This window comes from Neomonachus schauinslandi, chromosome 10 (assembly GCF_002201575.2).
Source record: "Neomonachus schauinslandi chromosome 10, ASM220157v2, whole genome shotgun sequence".
Taxonomy (NCBI): Eukaryota; Metazoa; Chordata; class Mammalia; order Carnivora; family Phocidae; genus Neomonachus; species Neomonachus schauinslandi.
In genome coordinates, this window is record NC_058412.1 from 92,952,404 (window position 1) to 92,972,370 (window position 19,967).

Consider the following 19,967-nt stretch of genomic DNA (forward strand, 5'->3'; position numbering starts at 1 on the left):
CCCACAGGGTTGGAAGAAGTATGCCAGTAGGAGTCAGGGTCCTGCATGTCCTTGTTTGGGTTCAGCAGGACTTTCTTCACAGCATTCTAGTAAGGGCTACTGAGATGCATTAGCTGAGGTTTCTCCCTCATCCCTGTGCCAGTGACTGAGGCTGGGAATAAAATCTTCTCATTTATTGCAGCCAGTTAGGGCACATTCCTGGAGATGGGAGAGGGGACTTGCACCTGGAAAAAGATCTACTATTAGTTAAAGAGAGAGGGGGTAATTGACACTGGCCAAGCAACTACACACTTAGAGAGCATCCGGGAGCAAGAGACCCTCTCTAGTGGGAAGAAGGTGGCATGTGAGTGCAGAAAGGAATAGTGAGAAGGAGCTAGGCAGTGTCTGGGAAAGGGGCACTCCAGGCAGAAGGAGCACCAAGGACCAAGGCTCTGAGGCGCCCATGAACTGGCATATATTTGAAGAGCAAGATGTTGGTACATGGGGCGGAGTGTGGTGTCGGGGCAGCGGGGGAGCTGGGGCCTTAGTACTTGTCAGTTTAGCTGAGCCTGGATGGCATTTCCCAGAATTCTTTTCACCGTATGGTTTTTTTTGGGGGAGTGGGGTTGATTACTTTTTTTTATTATTATTTGAGTATAGCTGACACACAATGTGATGTTAGTTTCAGGTGTACAACACAAAGTGATTCAACAACCTATCCCTTCTGCCGTGCCTACCACAAGTGCAGCTACCATGTGTCACCATCAGTGCTGGCACATTGTCCTTATTCCATGAATATGTGCTGAGTGAGTGAGTGAGTGAGTGATTTATCCCCCCCCCCCCCCCCCACCATTCATGTGGGACTAATACCACCCCACTTGCAGCCGTCCAGCCCAGCCTGGCCTGCCGCAGGGCCCTGGTGCACGGAGACACTCTCCCTCTGCATTCTTCCAGGCTAAGCTCAGCTCTCCTTCCCCCCCACAACATGTCCTCTCTGCTGTCTGCCCCCTCTCTCACACCTTACCCCTCTGCCCAGAGGCTTGTTGTCTGGTCTACCAGACCTCTCATTTCCTTGTCATCCTCTTGTGTGCTTCCACATTCCAGATGTAAGAGCCATGCCGGCCTTCTGTTTCCACCCCATGACTTGACCACTGTGATGCAGCAGAAACACACTCAATGTTCTTCACTCCCTCAGTTCCATCTTCACCTCAGGCTCACCATGTGCTACTCCTCGGGGGGCTGTGCAAGGCATTAAGAATATAATGGTGGGGGCGCCTGGGTGGCTCAGTTGTTGAGCATCTGCCTTCGGCTCGGGTCATGGTCCCAGGGTCCTGGGATCGAGCCCCGCATCGGGCTCCCTGCTCAGCGGGAAGCCTGCTTCTCCCTCTCCCACTCCCCCTGCTTGTGTTCCCTCTCTCGCTGTGTCTCTCTCTGTCAAATAAATAAATCTTTAGGAAAAAAAAAAAGAATATAATGGTGAACAAGATGTGGAAAAATTAAACACATGAAAGAATAGGCAGACAAATACAGAAGATCAGCTTGATAGCCCTTAATGCCATAAGGGAACTATAAGAGGGAAACAGGATGAAGCTGAAGAGCTGGAGCAGGTGGGCTGCCATTCCTTAAAATGGGCATGGTGGCCTCAGGGAGGAGACATTTAGTGCCATGATCTGAAAGATGTGGCAGTGCCAGCAACATGCAGACCTGGGGTATGAGTGTCCCAGGCAAAGCAGGGAGCAAGTGCAAAGGCCCTGGGGCAGAAGCAAGCCAGTATTTGAGGGATTGAAAGAAGCCTATGAGCATCAGGTCATCTGAGGCTTAGAGGCCAGGCTCTGAAGAGCTCCTTGAGCACAGATGCTCTTGCCCTGGGTGTACTTTGTGCCTATCAGGAAGGGGCAGTCAGGAAGTGTTTATCCTATAGAATTCAAATGAATCCCCTTTGCCTTAACTTCTTTGTCCTGTGCATTTACACTGAGATGCTAAATGTTGACTTTTCTGTGTCTGTGTGGTCCTAAGGTCAATTGGGATTTGCTTGATGGGACTTGCAGTTCCTGGAGTGGAAAAAACTAAACTACATATCCAGAGGTTTCCCTGGACAGGGGCCCAAAATCGGTGACAAACCTTTCTTCTGTAGATAATGAGGTGTGGATAGCAGAGTAGTCCCAGGTTCTGGCCAGGGAGAGAGGTAGAGGGTACCTTCATCTGTTTCATCCACCCCAGCCAGTGGACCTTGTAGGCACCATCCCTCCCCATTGATATGCCATCTCACAAGAAATGGGAGCATCTAGAGGACCTTGGACACACACCAGACTCCAAAAACATACTCAAAATAATTGGATACACCAGAACATATGACTTATGTTCTTGCAGTAGCCAAAGTTTCACATTTCTTAGTACATTACACATGCAGGTTCAGTTTAATTTTAGAAGATAGAAAGTCACTTGCTCAGTCCCTGTTTCTCCAGGTGTAAAGTGAAGACCACGTCTACCTTGCAGAGCTGCTAATGAAGATTTATCAATGTGAAAATGAGGAAATTCTTGTAAAATGTCCAGCACATAGGGAATACTCAGTAATGGACTACATTTTAATTTCCTCTAATTGTCAAAACTATGATTTGTGCGATCTGCATGAGGCATCTGAAATTATGGTTTTAATTTTTCTGTGACTGAACAACAGCTACTTGTTTCTGCAGAACATTACATAAATTAATACAGCTAGTCTGGACAAGAGGCAGTTACAGGATGGCGATCATATACAAACTATCTGGTACCAGGACACATTTTTCAAAAATTGAATGCCAAACAAGAAAATGTATCCCTAGATATCGCTGGAAAGAAATGCCTGTTCTTTTCTTCCTCAGGACAAATGTACATGTTAAGTTCAGTCCTTTCGTTTGGGGTTTTGTTTCCTTTTATAGTTTTCTAACAAAATCGTGGCTCAGGTGGCCTGTGATGTTCTTCAGTTGCTGGTTTCCTACTGGGAAAAGCTTCAGATGTTTGAAACCTCTCTGCCTCAGAAAATTGCAGAAGTAAGTCTTTTCCTGTAATGCTAAAACATAAGCATTTCCCTCTTACTCTATGCGGTATTTAATGAATTACAGATACTCAAATAATTGTTAGAGAACTGTCTATTACATTGCCATACGAGTCATTTGTTTTAAGAGTAAATAGCACTGGCCCTTCTCAGCTGTGATTTCAGGCACTACGTAAAGAAGCCACCAGTGTTCAGGGCAGAGTCTCACACTTGGGGAGTTTGAAAGGCAGACACGACCACAACAAAGAGACCTTTTGTAGATTGAGCTTCATTCATCGAGAGTAATTTGGATGGTGCCAACAAGGAGTAGGCAGCTGGTTATGATGCCCTCCATGCAGGGGCAGGGAGTGGGGGGGACTGTTGTATGAAACAGGAGTCTTTCCCAGACTGAAGCCCTGGACCACGCTTTCTGCCATAGCGTGATTACCCAGCTGTAATGTGATTACTACTGTAATACCCTTGGGGGGAGAGGGGTGGTGAGGGTAGTTGGTGGGAGAGAAGGACAGAAGGAACAGGAAGAATCATCCCAGTGATGATATCCTGGAGGTCAGTTCCATCTGAGCGTGCTTGCCTGTACAGAAGCGGGTACCCTCCCCTCTGTAGGTGCCTGCATATAAGGCACATCCATCCCTGCCAGTTTTGAAAGCTACACTTTTTGAAACATGCCCTGTTCTTTACACATCCAGTGGTAACTCCTCAAGGAAATTTGATTTATCTCTGTGTGGTATTACAGGGAGAGAGGAAGTGATACTGATTTATTTTCTCTCAGCCCTAGACGGATTTCACCAGTGAGATCATTTAGTTCTCTAGGTGACCTAGAGTGGAACAGAGCTCTGGACACAGGAATATCAGATGCTGCAAGTTGTAAAGTTGTGTTTTAGGGCAACTGTGTACAGTTGACCCTTGAACAACACGGGTTTGAACTGCATAAGTCCATTTGTATGTGGATTTTTTGGATAAATACAGTAGAGGACTGTAAATGTATTTTCTCTTCCTTATGATTTTCTTAACATTTTCTTTTCTCTAGCTTACTTTATTGTAAGAATACAGCATAATATACAGCTAACATATAAAATATGTGTTGATCAACTGTTTATGTTATTGATGAGGCTTCCAGCCAGTAGTAGGCTATTAGTATTTAAATTTGAGGAAAGTCAGGGGGGTCAACACCCCTAATCCCTGGGTTGTTCAAAGATCAGTTATAGTTTATCATCGAAAGAGGAATACCTTTGAGAATGCAAGGGGTGCTTTTACACCAGGACAACAGATGGAGACCTGAATGGTTTATAAGAAAATCAAATGGGAGCATTTTCATAGTTATTTTTGAAAATATTTTTTACTTTCATTGTGTAAAGTGTAGAGGATGATGATGGGAATTGTGTGACCACAGAGAGAAATGGTCCTTCCTCTGGGGCCCCCAGTTTCAGCACCAGTAGAGTGGAGTGGAGCCTGGGCATGGCTCTATCACTTTCTCCTGATTTTCAGGACCGCAGAGAGCTCTAAAGTGGCTCTCTGCTTTTTGTCACCTTTCTCTAGCGAGTTGGCACCAAGCTGGGTTTAGTGCAAGGCCATCTTGGGCCTCTTATCATATGGTTTCCCAAACTATTGCTATGGTCTGTTTCATTGGGGATTTGTCTTTTATGCAGATCCTTGTGGCCACAATTGCTTTTCTTTTACCAAGTGCAGAGTACTCCTCAGTGGAAACAGATAAAAAGGTAGGTGGCACATCAGCTAAGTTTTTTCCAGAGTTTGTTTTTTTTTTTTTTAATGTAAGACAAAATGATAAATAATTTTCTATGTAGGGATATCCTTTATAGTATTCTTCTGTATTGGTCCTAACAGTCTCCCCTGTGAAAACTTTCATTTATTCATTTATTTCTTTTGCATTTGTGTGTCCACTGAATAATTATTATTGTGCAGGGACAGTTCTGTTGTTTGCTATTACATGTAGTAAAGTTTGAAAGATTGCAGTTTATGTTACTGGGCCTGTCTCCTCTTCCAGTTTATTGTGTCCTTGCTACTCTGCCTCTTGGACTGGTGCATGGCATTGCCAGTGAGCACCCTTCTCCGCCCAGTGTCCACGGTGGCCCTGGAGGGGCAGCACTCATCCAGAGCCCCTTTGCTGGACTATATCTATAGGGTGAGTCTCCATTTGGGCCTCAGGGGCATAGAATATAGACTTTAGCATCAGAGAATTACCAAAATATGTTTTATACATTTACTTATTTATTTGTGCTCTTTTGAAAAGCATATACTAAGGGGCTGAAGCATTTTAAAAGAAATGAATAATTTAAGTAGTGAAAACAGAGCAGATATTATGGTAGAGAAGCAATGGTTACCAAGTGAAAGAAGCCTGCATTTTCACATGACTTCCATCTTTAAACAACTACAATTTGACCAGAAACCACCCCCCCAAAATTTTCATGTAACATGGTCTCTCTCTACTTAATTTTAAAAAGAACTGTTTATATTGTAGGAATATTTATAGCCATAGTTTGACAAAAATCTGCTTATCAAAGGAAGAAAAAGTATAAAGGTCTCAGTAGTCTCTTCGTTTAAAAGATCTTAAGAAATAAATTTTTTTAAGATTTTATTTATTTATTTGAGAGAAAGAGATAGAGATAGCAAGAGAGAGCACAAGCAGGGAGGCGAGGAAGAAGCAGACTCCCCACTGAGCAGGGAGCCCGACTCAGGTTTCCATCCCAGGACCCTGAGCTCATGACCTGAGCCTATGCTTAACCGACTGAGCCACCTAGGCACCCCAAGATCTTAAGAAATAAATTAAGGAAATATATAACATGAAAGTATTTAGTCTCATCATGTTGATCGTACTCAAAATACTTGAATTTCACCCCCTACTGATACGTAGGTATGGTGTTTGGACTCTGTATTATCCTATATTAGCTTTACAGTCCCTCCTGTGAAAGCTTTATTTATGAATTTAGCACTTGTGTATCCATTGAATAATTACTACTAAGTAGAGACAATTTTGTTTATTTTTTTAGTAACAAACCTTTACTAATAACATTTTTTTTAAAGATTTCATTTATTTGAGAGAGAGAGAGTGAGCAAGAGAACACAAGCAGAGGGAACAGTAGAGGCAGAGGGAGAAGCAGGCTCCCCACTGAGTAGGGAGCCCGATGCAGGGCTCGATCCCAGGACCCTAAGATCATGACCTGAGCCAAAGGCAGGCGCTTAACCAACTGAGCCACCCAGGGGCCCCTACTATTAATCTTTAAAAAAAAAAAATTCCAGGTCATTAACTTATTACTGTGTTGCCTTGTTTTAAAATGTATCGGATACAAGGGAAAAAGACACTTAACATGGTTAGAAATTCTACTAAAAAGTATTGTGTATTTTTAAATGGTTTCTTTAGTGGTCAAAAATTTTAATAACTGTTAGGATTCATTAGATACTTCTGTCATCTTTGTGGCTTATAAAACCTATTTGAGGCCTGACTTGACCAAGTGAAGTAGCCACAGTCATTTAAATTTATCTCTTTTCTGATATTTCTTTTCTTAAAAGATTTCTCTTAAAATTGTTTTACCAATAAAAGAGTCACCTCCTAGTTAACATGATTCACAAATTTATTGAATAACATTATTGTATCTTTAAAGGAAACTTTTTATTAAATGTAATACGCATCCGGAAAAGTGCTTCAGTCATAAGTGAGAGCTTGATGAATTTTCACAAAGTGATCACACCTGTGAAAACAGATCCCAGCTGGAGAAACTGAATAGCCTTGGTATCCCAGAAGCCCCCATCATGCCTCCATACTAGTCACTATCTCCATGCACACACTTAGGGTAACTGCTAGCCTGTCTAACAGTGTAGATTTTTTTTGTACTTTGTATAGCTGGAATTATGCAGTATGTGCTTCTGTGCTTGGCGTCCTTCACTCAGCATTATTTCTGAAGGATTCATTCATACTCTTGTGAATAGTTGCAGATTTTTCACCTGTTGCTATTTGGTAATACACAATGAGAGTATGCCATGATTTATATCTGTTGTACTGTTGATGGACATTTGGGTAGTAGAGTTTGGGACCATAAAAAGAATATCTGTGAACATTCTGGTGGACCACAGCAGGACTTATGGCAAAATAAGCACTTTTTAGCTTTCACTTTCCTTTTGTCTTGAGAATATATTTATTGGCATTGATGTAAAAGGAGCAAAATAAACTTGCAAATAGCAAGAAGATGTTTTAGAATGGAAGGGATTCTATGTCTTCAAGTATTACCTACCTCCTAAGTGTTGTGGTTTGGCAGATTGTCAGGAGACAGGAGGTTCGTCGCATCCACGGCACACATTCCCTTCTGTTTTTCACAGGTTCTGCACTGCTGTGTTTGTGGCTCAAGCACATACACCCAACAGAGTCACTACACACTGACCCTGGCCGACCTGTCCTCCCCGGATTATGATCCTTTCCTGCCACTGGCAAATGTGAAGAATTCGGAGCCAGTCCAGTATCATTCATCAGCAGATTTGGGCAACCTGCTCACAGTTGAAGAGGGTGAGATTCTTCAGAATATTAATTCTCATGGGCAAGAAAAGGAAAGATTGTAGCCTTTTGCCCATGGTTGCTATATTATTTTTAAAAATCTAGTTTCTGGTTTCTAGTGTGATAGCAAATTCTGCCTTCCTTGTTTCTTTTTTTCTCATTTCTTCACTTCCTCTCTCTTTTCCTATCTCAGCTGAATTTTGTATTGAGGACCTATATTTTTCAGACCTGTGAGACCCACAGAAAAAGGCTCATTTCTATCCTAGAGGAACTTTACGTGTAACTGGAGAGACAGGATTAATGCAAGAGGACTCATTTGTGGACCAGTAGCACCATGGGGGCTTCCCTTGGGCAAGGACCTAAGCCAGACTTAGAAGGATGGGCAGACTTTGAAAGGATCTCGTGGAGGGTTGCAGACTAGGAGAACATTATAGAGAGGTGGGGATTTACATGCCACAGTTTGAGGATCACTCTGCTGATGGCAGAGGGTCCGTTTTAGAATATATGGGTATCGTCAGGATTAGGAACTGCTGCTGTATGTCTTCTTCAACCTCCCTTCTTCCTGAAAGAATAAGAGCCTATCTCTGGGCCTTGAAATGTGAGTCCAAAGGTAGGTATATCACCTGTACATATGAAATAATTGCATAGAACCAAACACACACACACACATAGTGCATGTGAAATGAGTAAACTCTGAATATTGATGAATCATATCAAATGTACCATATCATATCAAGATACCAATCAAAATTTCCTGATTGTGATACTGTACTAAAGCTATGCTATGTAAGATATTACCAGGGGGATGAAGGGTATTTGGGATCCGTCTGTATTATTTCTTACAAGTGCATGTGAATCTTCTATTGTCTCAAAAGTTAAAAAAAAATGTGGGTGTGGAGTGTTGAATCATCCATGAAAATGTTAGACTTAGCAAGTTAAAACCTAGGCCCAAGGGTGGAACCTTGGGAGTAAAAACACATTAAAGAAAAAGGAATGAGGGGGGCGCCTGGGTGGCTCAGATGGTTAAGCGTCTGCCTTTGGCCCAGGTCATGATCCCAGGGTCCTGGGATCAAGCCCCACATCGGGCTCCTGGCTCAGCGGGGAGCTTGCTTCTCCCTCTCCCTTTCTCCCTGCTCATGTTCTCTCTCTCTCTCTCTCTGTGTCTCTTTGTCTCAAATGAATAAATAAAATCTTAAAAAAAAAAAAAGAAAAAGGAATGCGGGAATGTCACCAGGAAAGCAAAGTCAGGGAAATGGAAAAAGAACCCAGAAAGAGTCAGTTCTGAGAAGTCGAGGGGAGAAAGGGAAAAAGGAGCCAAGAAAAGTCAACAGTGCTAGGTGCTTCAAAAACATCACGGAGAGTGGGGCCAAAACAGGAGCTGTTTTGTTTTGTTTCCCAGCTAAGCATTTGGTGGTGAGTTTTGCTGAGTATTTTGGTCATGGAGGTTAGTCTGTAGCCAGAAAGCCTGAGCAGGTGATTTGGGGATGACTGTTCAGACCCCTAAGACATTCTTCTTGTAGGTCCTTTGGTGGACAAAGGAGGGACAGTAACCAGGTGAGGGCACAGAGTCCAGAGCTATGCTTGCAAGACTGCAGAGTCTGGAGTATGGTTTAGGCCGAGAGGAAGAGGACAGGTGAGGTGACGATGAAGAGGACGGGAGTGGGAGCACCAATCATTGGCAAAGGCTCTGGAATTGTCCAGTCCAGAAAAGTTTTATAGAAAACCTCAGACCTTATACAAGCTTGTCCTAACATAGTTCTGTGGTACTAAAAATAATTGTTTGTACTTCAGAGGCAAAGGAGTTTTAAAATTCACTAACACTTTAAATAAAAAAGCAAAGCAGCTTAAAAATATATTGGCATGCACAGACACTCTTGCTGAGTGGGTACACCCTCTTAAGAATGAGTGGAAAATTAAAGATGATAGCTGAAGTATTTTAGGTTAAACAAAATGTGCTCGTATTTGAGAGTTTTTTTTCTCATTCAGTGTCATAATTCATCATTCATGACCAAACTATTTTTTCTCACATGTTTCTGGGAAGCAATATTGTATATTTATCTATTATTTTCAAGTGACTCTTTCATTCACTATTACGTACTATTTGATGTAAATACTACTTTGAAATAGTTACAAGCAAGAGACACATTCAGTTACCAACAGCTGAGGTGGCTGCTGGCCCAGCTCAAGGAAAAGCAAATTTCTCATCATTAACGAACTAATTGCTTTAAAAAGAAAGGAAGAGGGGAGCTTTAAAAACTGAAAGTTAAAAGACAAACTAAAATCACTGCTTTTCTATTTCATCTCTAAATTTAGTAAAATAAGACAAATATTTGGATTATATTTTTTCATAGTTTGTGGAAGTTATGAGATTGTTTTCTCGTGAATGGAGTCTAGATTTTCTCTTTATTTTTCAGGGAACCACAGGCAGTTGATGCAGCTGAAGTCTGCAAGGAAAAAACAATTTTTACTTCACAAATATTCCCTTTCCCACTTTTCAATACCAAAGATATTTGGAGTTTTTATTGGGTGTGTCACAGTTTATGACTTGATTAGTGTGACTCTAGTTAATCTCCCACTGTAGAATTCAAACACGTTCCTTAAAATACAAATTTGTATGTATCTCAAATTGAAAGCACAACCTATATAAGTTAAAGCAGAGGAAAGTTGCTTTTCCAATTGTAATTGTCTGCGTTGGGCTTTACCAAGTTGGACCTTTGTCATTCGTTCCATAGCCTGCTCCATCAAGTCATCACCACACGCTGTCTTACACCATAGACTCCTGAACCCCCAGTGGGCCATGCCTGTGTTGTTTGGGGCATTAACATTTCTGACAGAGCGCATATTCATATGGAATGATAAGCATGAATAAAAAGCATCTGTAACTTTTGAAAAAGTTAATGTGGACACAAAAGCAAAGGCATTCATAACTGTGATTTCGAGGGAATTAGTTGAGGTGTTTAAATTTCTCAGCTGTATGGAAATCGTACACTCTTCTACAAGGGTCAGGAAGGACAGTTGAATGTCAGAGATGGATGTAGATGACCTTTGCTTATGAAAACTCAAGTTTCATGTGAGATTTTATTTTACATTATTGAATACAGCGATTTCTTGTTCACTGAATAGCAAAAATTAAGAAGAAATTCAGGAAAAGTCAGGATGATCCTGTTCATTAGTCATCACCGAGGTTCCTACACTCTAGGAGTTGATTGTTTCTTGCTAGGATTTATACATCATACAATTGATGTTTCATAGATAAGTTCACTGAATTTTTAATGTCTGAGAGGGAAGGTGTTTAGCATCAGAAAGCATAATTTAGAGTTATTTGTGTTTAATTAATATTTGAGTTTTCTGTTGTGAATTTAGAAACCAAGTATTTCCTAAACCTGTAAGCCCAAAGTATAAGTCTTACCTTATTTAAATATCTAGTGATATTTTTTTTTAATTAAAAATTCATTTTCACTTGTTCTTGGATTAACACACAGTTCTTTTCTAAATTTGGCAGATTACAATTTCCCTGACCACTCTGAAGCTTAAGTGGTTGTTTCCCTCCATGCTTACAGATTGTTTCTCTGCTTCTCCCTTACCCTGCCAGCATGTCACAGAGCCCACCTTCACCTGCTAGTGTCAGTCTTTCCACACATTTGAAGCCTTAAAAATTTTGTAAGTCAGTTGCTCTTAGGCATTTCATCATCAGCTGCAAATTCAGTTAAAACCTTCTATTTCCATGAGTTAATTAATATACCAGATTCTGTTAAATATTTAAAATGCCCAAACAGCAAAACATAAATTGTCGCAACGATCTTTTTTTACTGTTATGTTAATCACCATACATTACATCATTAGTTTTTGATGTAGTGTTCCATGATTCATTGTTTGTGCATAACACCCAGTGCTCCATGCAGAACATGCCCTCTTTAATACCCATCACCAGGCTAACCCATCCTCCCACCCCTCTCCCCTCTAGAACCCTCAGTTTGTTTTTCAGAGTCCATCGTCTCTCATGGTTCGTCTCCCCCTCCGATTTCCCCCCCTTCATTCTTCCCCTCCTGCTATCTTCTTCTTTTTTTTTCTTAACATATATTGCATTATTTGTTTCAAAGGTACAGATCTGTGATTCAACAGTCTTGCACAATTCACAGCACTCACCATAGTACATACCCTCCCTGTCGCAACGATCTTAAAGAAGATTGCTTCAAATCCATCTGTGATGTTGTAGGCTTGATTCATTTCCTCATCAGCATCTGCCTTTACCCCGGTGAGGGAAGTGGGGTAACCTCTGTGGCCTGGACCCGCAGCCCACCACCTTTCCCACCAGATCCTCTCCAGCTGCAGGTTCCACCTCCCAGAACACCCTGAACCATCAGCTCTTTCAGGACAGAGAACTTCTCCCGTTTACTGCTGTATCTACAGATTTTTAAGTGTCCCTTTCAGAATGAGATCTTCATGGAAGTTGGTTCTTTTAGCAATCTATTTAATTAATTAATTTATTTATTTATTTTAATTAACATAATGTATTATTTGTTTCAGGGGTACAGGTCTATGATTCATCAGTCTTACTACACCCAGTGCTCCCCACAACACATACCCTCCCCAATGTCCATCACCCAGCCACCCCATCTCCCCACCCCCCCAGCAACCCTCAGTTTGTTTCCTAAGATTAAGAGTCTCTTACGGTTTGTCTCCCTCTCTTGTTTCACTTTTTCCTCTCTTCGCCTATGATCCTCTGCCTTGTTTCTTAAATTCCACATATCAGATCATATGATAATTGTCTTTCTCTGGTTGACTTATTTCTAGCAATCTATTTAAATTGTACTTTTAATTCAAATAGAATTAGTGTCAAAAAAGAAAATAGATTAAAAAAATGGCCAGACTAAACCAAATCCAATATTCCGAGTACAGATTTTAAGCTTCCTTCCCCACTGTCTGCTATGTTGCCTTACCCCGGCTCACAGAGCGGAAGAGGAGGAGTTTGGAGCTGATCCCTCTGACCGCCCGCATGGTGATGGCCCACCTGGTGAACCACCTGGGTCACTTCCCACTGCGTGGGGGCCCCGCCGTGCTGCACAGCCTGGTCAGCGAGAACCATGACAACGTGCACGCCGAGGCCCCCGAACTGTCCTCCGAGGTGTTCCGGAGCCCAAACCTGCAGCTGTTTGTGCTGAATGACAGCACCCTCATCTCCTACCTTCAAATGCCCTCGGAAGGGCCAGCAGGCGCCTCGCGGGGGGGTACCCTGTCAGACGTCAGAGTCATTGTGCGGGATATCTCAGGGAAGTACTCTTGGGATGGGAAGGTTTTGTATGGACCATTGGAAGGCTGCTTAGCACCCAGTGGCAGAAATCCTGCATTTCTGATTTCCGGCTGGCAACCTCAAGCTTTGGGAGCTCAGAAAGATTTTTCTCAAAGTGAGGAGGGAGATGATGTCCTCGACAAATTACTTGAAAACATTGGCCATACAAGTCCTGAATGCCTTTTACCATCACAGCTAAATCTAAATGAGCCCTCCCCACCCCCGCGGGGAATGAACCATGACCAGGAGAAGGAAATCATTGAGGTCATTTTGCGCCAGAATGCCCAAGAAGACGACTACATCCAGAGGTGTAACTCTGACTCGGCCATGAGAGTCACCAGCCAGGAGCAGCCCTCACCAGTAGAGCCACGAGGACCCTTTTATTTCTGCAGGTTGTTGCTCGATGACCTGGGGATGAATTCTTGGGACAGAAGGTAACAGTCCTCTCTAGACCTTCACCTATTTTATCATTATGTTTGTGTGTGCGTTCTTGTCCTCAATTTGGGGTTTGAGAAGCAGAGAATAGAAATGGAGATTTTTCTTTCTGCATTTGCAGCTTATTTTCTACTGCTAAATTAGAGCTACAAGTGAAACTAATTGTGCTGTACTGATGCACAGGTTGAATTTCAGGCATCTCGTGTATTTTCAAGGGTACCAGACATTTTGTGTATGCGTGCATGCGCGCGCGTGTGTGTGTGTTTTAATTACTGCTCTGTCCATAATTGCTTGTGTTGGCACAAAAGATGCAAATGGACTACAAAGATGAATAAGCCACCATCTCACCTTAGGTCTGGTGAAGGAGGTAGACTTGGCACGACTCTGATGAAAGACAGCATGACTCAGGAGTCTGAGAGGAACAGTTAATCCAATACGAAGTGTGGGACAGTGATCTGTGGAAGGGGTGGGTTTGAGCTCGGCCCTGACAGTGGAGTGGGGTTTCTAAGGGCAGAGGTAGGGAGAAGGGATTCACAGCAGAGCTGATAGTGAAAAGAGGCACAGGCATACACACGTCAGTGAAACACTCTTTCACCTCAGAGCCATCCTGTGTCAATGGGTAGGGATGGGATGCCGTGGAATTTTGATGCCTTTGAATGTCTTAGGGAGAATGGAGTTCATCTGTGGGCTCAGATCACAAATCTTTCATGAAGGAGGAAGGTTATGGATGGGTACGTGGATGGATGAGTAGGTAGGTTTGTTAATTGATTGATTGGAAATGGCAGAATTGGTCTGTGATTACACAACTTTTCTTCCATCTCTTTTTTTTAATAGAAAAAATTTCCATCTGTTGAAGAAAAATTCAAAACTGTTGAGAGAGCTAAAAAATCTGGACTCCCGTCAGTGGTATGTGAAAGTATATCAGACCACTTCCTTCCTACCTATCATTGTGTGTGCTTGGATGACAGAGCTGCAGGAATGAATACACCTACAGAGACACCCAAAGGTCATTCTGTAACTAGAATCTGGTGACGTCTGCACATGCCATACCTTTGGCGTTTTTCCCCTTGAGGAATAAGCTTACATGCTTGCTACACTAAAAAGAGGTCATTGCTCCCATCTAATCTGTGTCTTTGGTTGAGGACCTTTTCATGTGGCAGCCAGTGGACATTCATTCTCATTTAATCTCTGTAGCCACCTCTTTCTCCAATGAGGAACAGAGGCTTACCAGGCCCAGACAGTGCTCACATGTGCTCACATGTAACCATTTTGTTTGAACCAAGTGAGTCTGACTTCATAACCCCTGCTCTGTGCCAATGCACTGGCTGTCGTCTCTGCGCTACAATGTGGGCAAGCTTAAAACCAGTGTGTTTCAATTAGTAACTCCCTGGTAGTGAGCCTTCTCAGAGCTGGTCAAATCTCAGGTCCGCCCCTTATCTGTACAATCTTAGAAGCAATTCTCCAGATGAACTCAGGACCAGTTTTTGATTTGGGGAAATGTGTGCTTCCAAAAACATCTCAGGCAACAGTAAGTGTAGTGCTTGGTACATAACAGGTGCTTAAAAGTCTTGAATAAACTGCTTGTTTGGGCGCCTGGGTGGCTCAGTCGGTTAAGCATCTGCCTTCGGCTCAGGTCATGATCCCAGGGTACTGGGATCGAGTCCCACATCGGGCTCCCTGCTCTGCGGGGAGCCTGCTTCTCCCTCTCCCACTCCCCCTGCTTGTGTTCCCTCTCTTGCTGTATCTCTCTCTGTTAAATAAATAAACAAAATCTTAAAAAAAATAAAATAAAATAAAAAATAAACTGCTTGTTTAATCTTAGTTTAAAAAAAAAAACTCATTTTCTAAAAAATAGCTTTTTGTTCCTGTTTTATTCCCCAGAGGAATATCATTAGGTATCTCATTACAGATGAAAAACCTGAAGTCATTATTCCTCACATTGCCCTTCATCATATTCAGTTTCCCAATTGTTGTTATGTTTCTTTTTCTCTAGAGGAATAGAGACCAAATTCTTTGTGGAAACTCTGCGAGGGGTTTCTTGTGAAGGACTCAGGGGTTCACTTCTCTCTCCCCTTTGTCCTCCAGTATTAAACAAGCAGTCACTTGGGCTCCAAACTCAGCTTTAAGCATATGCTGAATTACTCCATGCTTCCTAGTATTAAGTGAATACATTGGTATCTTGTAATTGTGGCCAATTTGCTGAGTGTTAATGCACTTTAGTTGCATGAGGTACAATTGAATGAGCTCTCTGGGGTGCTGTTGCAATAAAACATGGCTTTGGAGAGCTGATCAGCAAATCCTCTGTCCCTTGATTAACCTTTGCTTAAAACCCCAACTCCTGGATTTAGTGTCTTCTTGATATCCAAAAAAAAGGTATCAACTTACTTTATTGTACAGGGTGTTTTCGAGGTTCTTTTTGAAAAAAAAAAAAAGTGGAAATAACTTGGGGACTCTAGGTATGGGAAATCTAGACAGTCTCATGTATTGGTCAGTTAGTAGGTAAGAACATACCTTGTCCCTGAACTTTTAGTTAGTATAGCTCTATTTATTTCTGATACCCATTTATCTCCCTGCTGTCAAGGCATGGTTCCTGCTTAGCATGTTCTTAGGAAAAGTAGAGACTGTCTTGCAACTATCATCTATATACCGTGAAGATAGTGAAGATGTAAAAAGTGTGATGAATGCACATGCAAATTACAGTGGGCCCCTCTTTTAAATATTAATACCTCTTGTCACCACATGGTAAGGTGAAAGTTAAAATCATGTTTTTTTCTTTGTTTGGCTTTTTAATGTGACAGCACAAGGACACTGAGCTATTTTAGTCTATTCCTAATAAGAAAGAAAAATGCATTCTAATGAGGAAGAGGAAATTGTTGATTTTATGTGCGTGCGTTCCTGAATTACCTGCTCCTTCATGCATTGGTGGTGCAGCTTATGGATATGAAGTGCTGTTGCTAATTATCATTTCAAAAGCCTAGCTCTAATAAGACCAGACACAGCTCTGATCCTAGCAAGCTCTCTGTGGTGCTAACATTTTGGAGGATGTGAAATTTGATGAATGTTTACAGCTAAAGGTCACCTTTCCTCACACCTACATCAGTCAGGCAGTCACTGGGGCTTAGCTCCTGTGCTCCCATGTTGAGTTAATGAGGACTCAAGGACCTGCAAGCAGCTACAAGATAAAAAGCTTGGACTTTGAGGAGAGTCAACAAAAATGTTTCAGATAAACCTGAGATGGTCTTGATATATGTATAGAATAGAGAACAATCACATGCTGAGGACTTTTGAATATACAGAGAGAGCTGCAGAAAGGAATTGAGTGACTATACTTTTTCTCCTTTTGTTGAAAGAGACAGTCTTTTGGGTTATGGGTCATGATCTCTGTCATGATCCGAGCCCCCAAATTATTATAGCTCTGAGAATAAGCTAGTCAGATTCTAGGCTGCGGGAGTGTCCTGCCTGTCACTGAGGGAATAAATGGTGTGGCAGTTTCAGGGCTCCATATTGCATGAGGACAAGCTTTCTGACAGTCTGAGAGCACAAGGTCTCTACTCTAGAGCATCAGTCCCCTGGATCTATCACCGCAAAACTTCCTTCTTCTCGTAGCAACGGTTCCCGTTAAGAGAGGTGCCCCCAACTGTGTACTTGTACCACGCCAGGCAGAGCGTTCAGGATGTCCACCTTCTCCAGGGGCAGCAGGACAGCACTCATCAAAAGCTTTAAAAGTGGGCAATGACCGAGATTCTTTTTCTATGAATGTATTCAAAGGACATATAAAGATAATGTTACAGTGTCTTTAAAACTGGAAGCAACTTAAAGGTCCAATGACAAGGATTTGGGATAAGGTGTATTCGTGTATGGAATGTTACACAACCATTAGTAACTTTGCCATACAATTACATGGTATGAAAGTGTTCCCACTCAAAAATGGTTTAAATGGTGACTTTTATGTTATGCATCTTCTACACAAAAAACGTGTTCGCAAATATTTTAAGTGAAAATTATCAGTTGCAAAGCAGGGTATAGTGGCTTCTCACTTTTGTATGTGAAAATGCACCCTAAAATGGTAACAGTTGCTATTTCAACATAGAAGGAAAGAACATAAGTGAATTTTTTATTCTTCTTTTTCCTTTCTGTATTTTCTAATTTTTCTCTTAAGTACATTTCTTTTACATAAACTGGGGGGGGGAATGAATAAGCTACCTAGATAAATAGAAGGAGAGTACTCTCCTCCTTGATTCCTTTTTATGACTTTTTAGTTGAGTTTCATTTCATTCTGCTTATTAAGTAGAAACGTAACTCCTGCAGAAGGAAATATTTGCAAATATGTTAAAATATAGAGCCCAAATTCCACCAGTATGGATGTCTAATCAGATTATAGTGCTAAGATGTTGAATAGTTAAGACAATAGAAACATTTCCATATTGTTTGACACTTGACAGTTTTCCCTATGAGATTTTTTAGAATGCAATGCAAAAACAACAAGGAAGGTGGAACTGCTCTGCAGGTGATAATCCAAACTTTTAGAAAATAGAGACCGGAGTAAAACTCTTGGATGATGGGGCCATGGAATGAGTGGTTCTCGATGAAAGCTCTGAATTAGCACAGTGTCTTCATCTCTAAACTATCACCAAATTGCCAGGTAAAAGTCTAGTTATTTCGACACTTTAGGATATAATTTGTAGAAATTGGATATTAATATATTTAAATATAGCATTGGGTCTCTGGTCAGCAGAGATTTAGCTGAGCAGCTACTATATGCCAAGGACCAGGGTAGATGTACAGCAGGCAAAAAGACAGGACTCCTGTCTTCAAAGTACAGATCATGATTGTAACGCAAAGCACACAAAATCCATCATGGAGGTAGTGGGTGAAGGATTTCTATGGCCTAAGAGGTTCCTCTGGACATCTGTCCACTCTACCTGGTTCCCTCAGATTAGTCAGAACACAGAGTGGGTGCATCTCCTCACAAATAAAGTACCTAAGTGTGTTCTGCTTGGAAGAAGCTTTTGTTTCTCATAAAGTGTTAGCACATTGTACAGTTCCAGTCAGGGAGCTATCCAATATCCTTCTCTCCAAGTGTGTTAAGTAAAATGTAGGCAGTCACATAGACCTAGTCTCAACTGATATCTATGTGAAATGCTTTCACATATATTTTTCTGTGCCAAAAATGTAGAGAGTTTGTCACACAGTGTGTTCTAACATGCAATTAAATATATCACATGTTCTGAGAGTGATCTCAAGAACCAGACTGCCCTGCTTCAATTCCTGGTCTCCCACTTGCTATGTGTGCTTTTTGTTTAATTTTCTGTGCTTCCTTTCAACCACCTCTACAAGGGAAGTGATGATAATTACTTGTCTCTTTGGAGTGTTTGCAAAGAGTGAATGAGAACGTGTGTCGAACCTTCTCAGAACAGTGACTGGCCCCTAGTAAATTCTCCATAAATGTAAGCTCTGTATTAGGAGTCATGCTGGTGGCTGTAGTGAAATAAAATTTTAAATATGAGAATTCTAACTCCTTTAAATTTAAAAATTTATAGCCGTGAAACGCACAAGATTGCAGTGTTTTACATTGCTGAAGGTCAAGAAGACAAGTGTTCAATCCTCTCCAATGAAAGAGGAAGCCAAGCATATGAAGACTTTGTTGCCGGACTTGGATGGGAGGTAATTCATTTCATTTGGGAGCTGTTTATTGACCAGCACTATTTAAGGATGTATGTAAACTGGACATCGATTATACAAGGTTTTACATTCAAATCTAGTACAGGTAGCCTTATGGAGTTGATGAATGTATTGAATTTGACATCTTCTGTTAGTTGCTTTTCAGTACTTCATACATGAACTTTTATTTCCCTTAACTTTTCTTTTAATGTTATTTCATCTGCTTTTTATCCAAACTGAATAGTCAGATTGGCTCACCCAGCCATAGACAGTTTGTGGGAAGAGAAGATAAGTATAGGCAGAGAAGCATTGGCTTCAGCTACAGTATGGAGATTGGAGAAGAAATCAGTGACTTGGTGGGTGAAAAATATGAAGAAAGAGCTGGATGAAGTAAAAAATTGGCATGAAAATAGAATAGAGTAGCCATGAAGGTTTAGCAGCCAACCTCTTTCCCTAAGAGAGATCCCAGGATGACTGATATTGAAAGAATTTGCTTTTTCTCTGCTAAATGATACTCTGACAGACAGACGTATACATTTATACACATGCGTGCCCGCACACACACACCCATCTGTCACTTGGAACATAAATCTAAAGGAAAATATATTTCCAGAATCTAAAAGAACTCAGAGTAGTTATAATGGAAATCATTATCTGAAATATCTGAAATAGTTTTCTTACTTTTCCTTACTTTTGTTTTGGTTTCTTGGTTATCTGTGCTGTGGGAAACTCTCTGGGTGCATAAGTAAGACTTGTCTCTGAGAGTTAAATGTTAGCAAGGAAACTAATATGGAGATGGGGACAGGAGAAGCCTACATTAAGGTCAAGACTATGTACTTTACAAAATGTCAAGTAGATTTTAGCCTAAAAGTGTTACTGTACTCCAATAAATTGTCCTTCTTACTAATAAAGTGACTTCTTATTTACTGGGTAGAATATACTTAATTATTTTAACTACTATACTTTTTAAACCACACATTCGTAACTGGAATTTTAAGAAAAGACTAGAACATTAGTTTAGTGTACATATTGATTGTATTTGGCACAGAAGAGATTCTTCTATTGCT

General features: G+C 41.3%; 1 protein-coding gene across 1 annotated transcript in view; it reads left to right on the forward strand.

Moving 5' to 3' along the window:
* RALGAPA2 (Ral GTPase activating protein catalytic subunit alpha 2) overlaps nucleotides 1-19,967 on the forward strand; it is a 334,819-nt gene that overhangs the window by 202,877 nt on the left and 111,975 nt on the right. Inside the window, exons 28-34 of the mRNA XM_044918716.1 lie at nucleotides 2,898-3,008; nucleotides 4,660-4,728; nucleotides 5,016-5,153; nucleotides 7,343-7,526; nucleotides 12,467-13,238; nucleotides 14,074-14,145; nucleotides 18,780-18,903. Of these exons, the coding sequence (XP_044774651.1) occupies nucleotides 2,898-3,008; nucleotides 4,660-4,728; nucleotides 5,016-5,153; nucleotides 7,343-7,526; nucleotides 12,467-13,238; nucleotides 14,074-14,145; nucleotides 18,780-18,903 (1,470 nt within the window). The remainder of the gene's footprint in view (nucleotides 1-2,897; nucleotides 3,009-4,659; nucleotides 4,729-5,015; nucleotides 5,154-7,342; nucleotides 7,527-12,466; nucleotides 13,239-14,073; nucleotides 14,146-18,779; nucleotides 18,904-19,967) is intronic.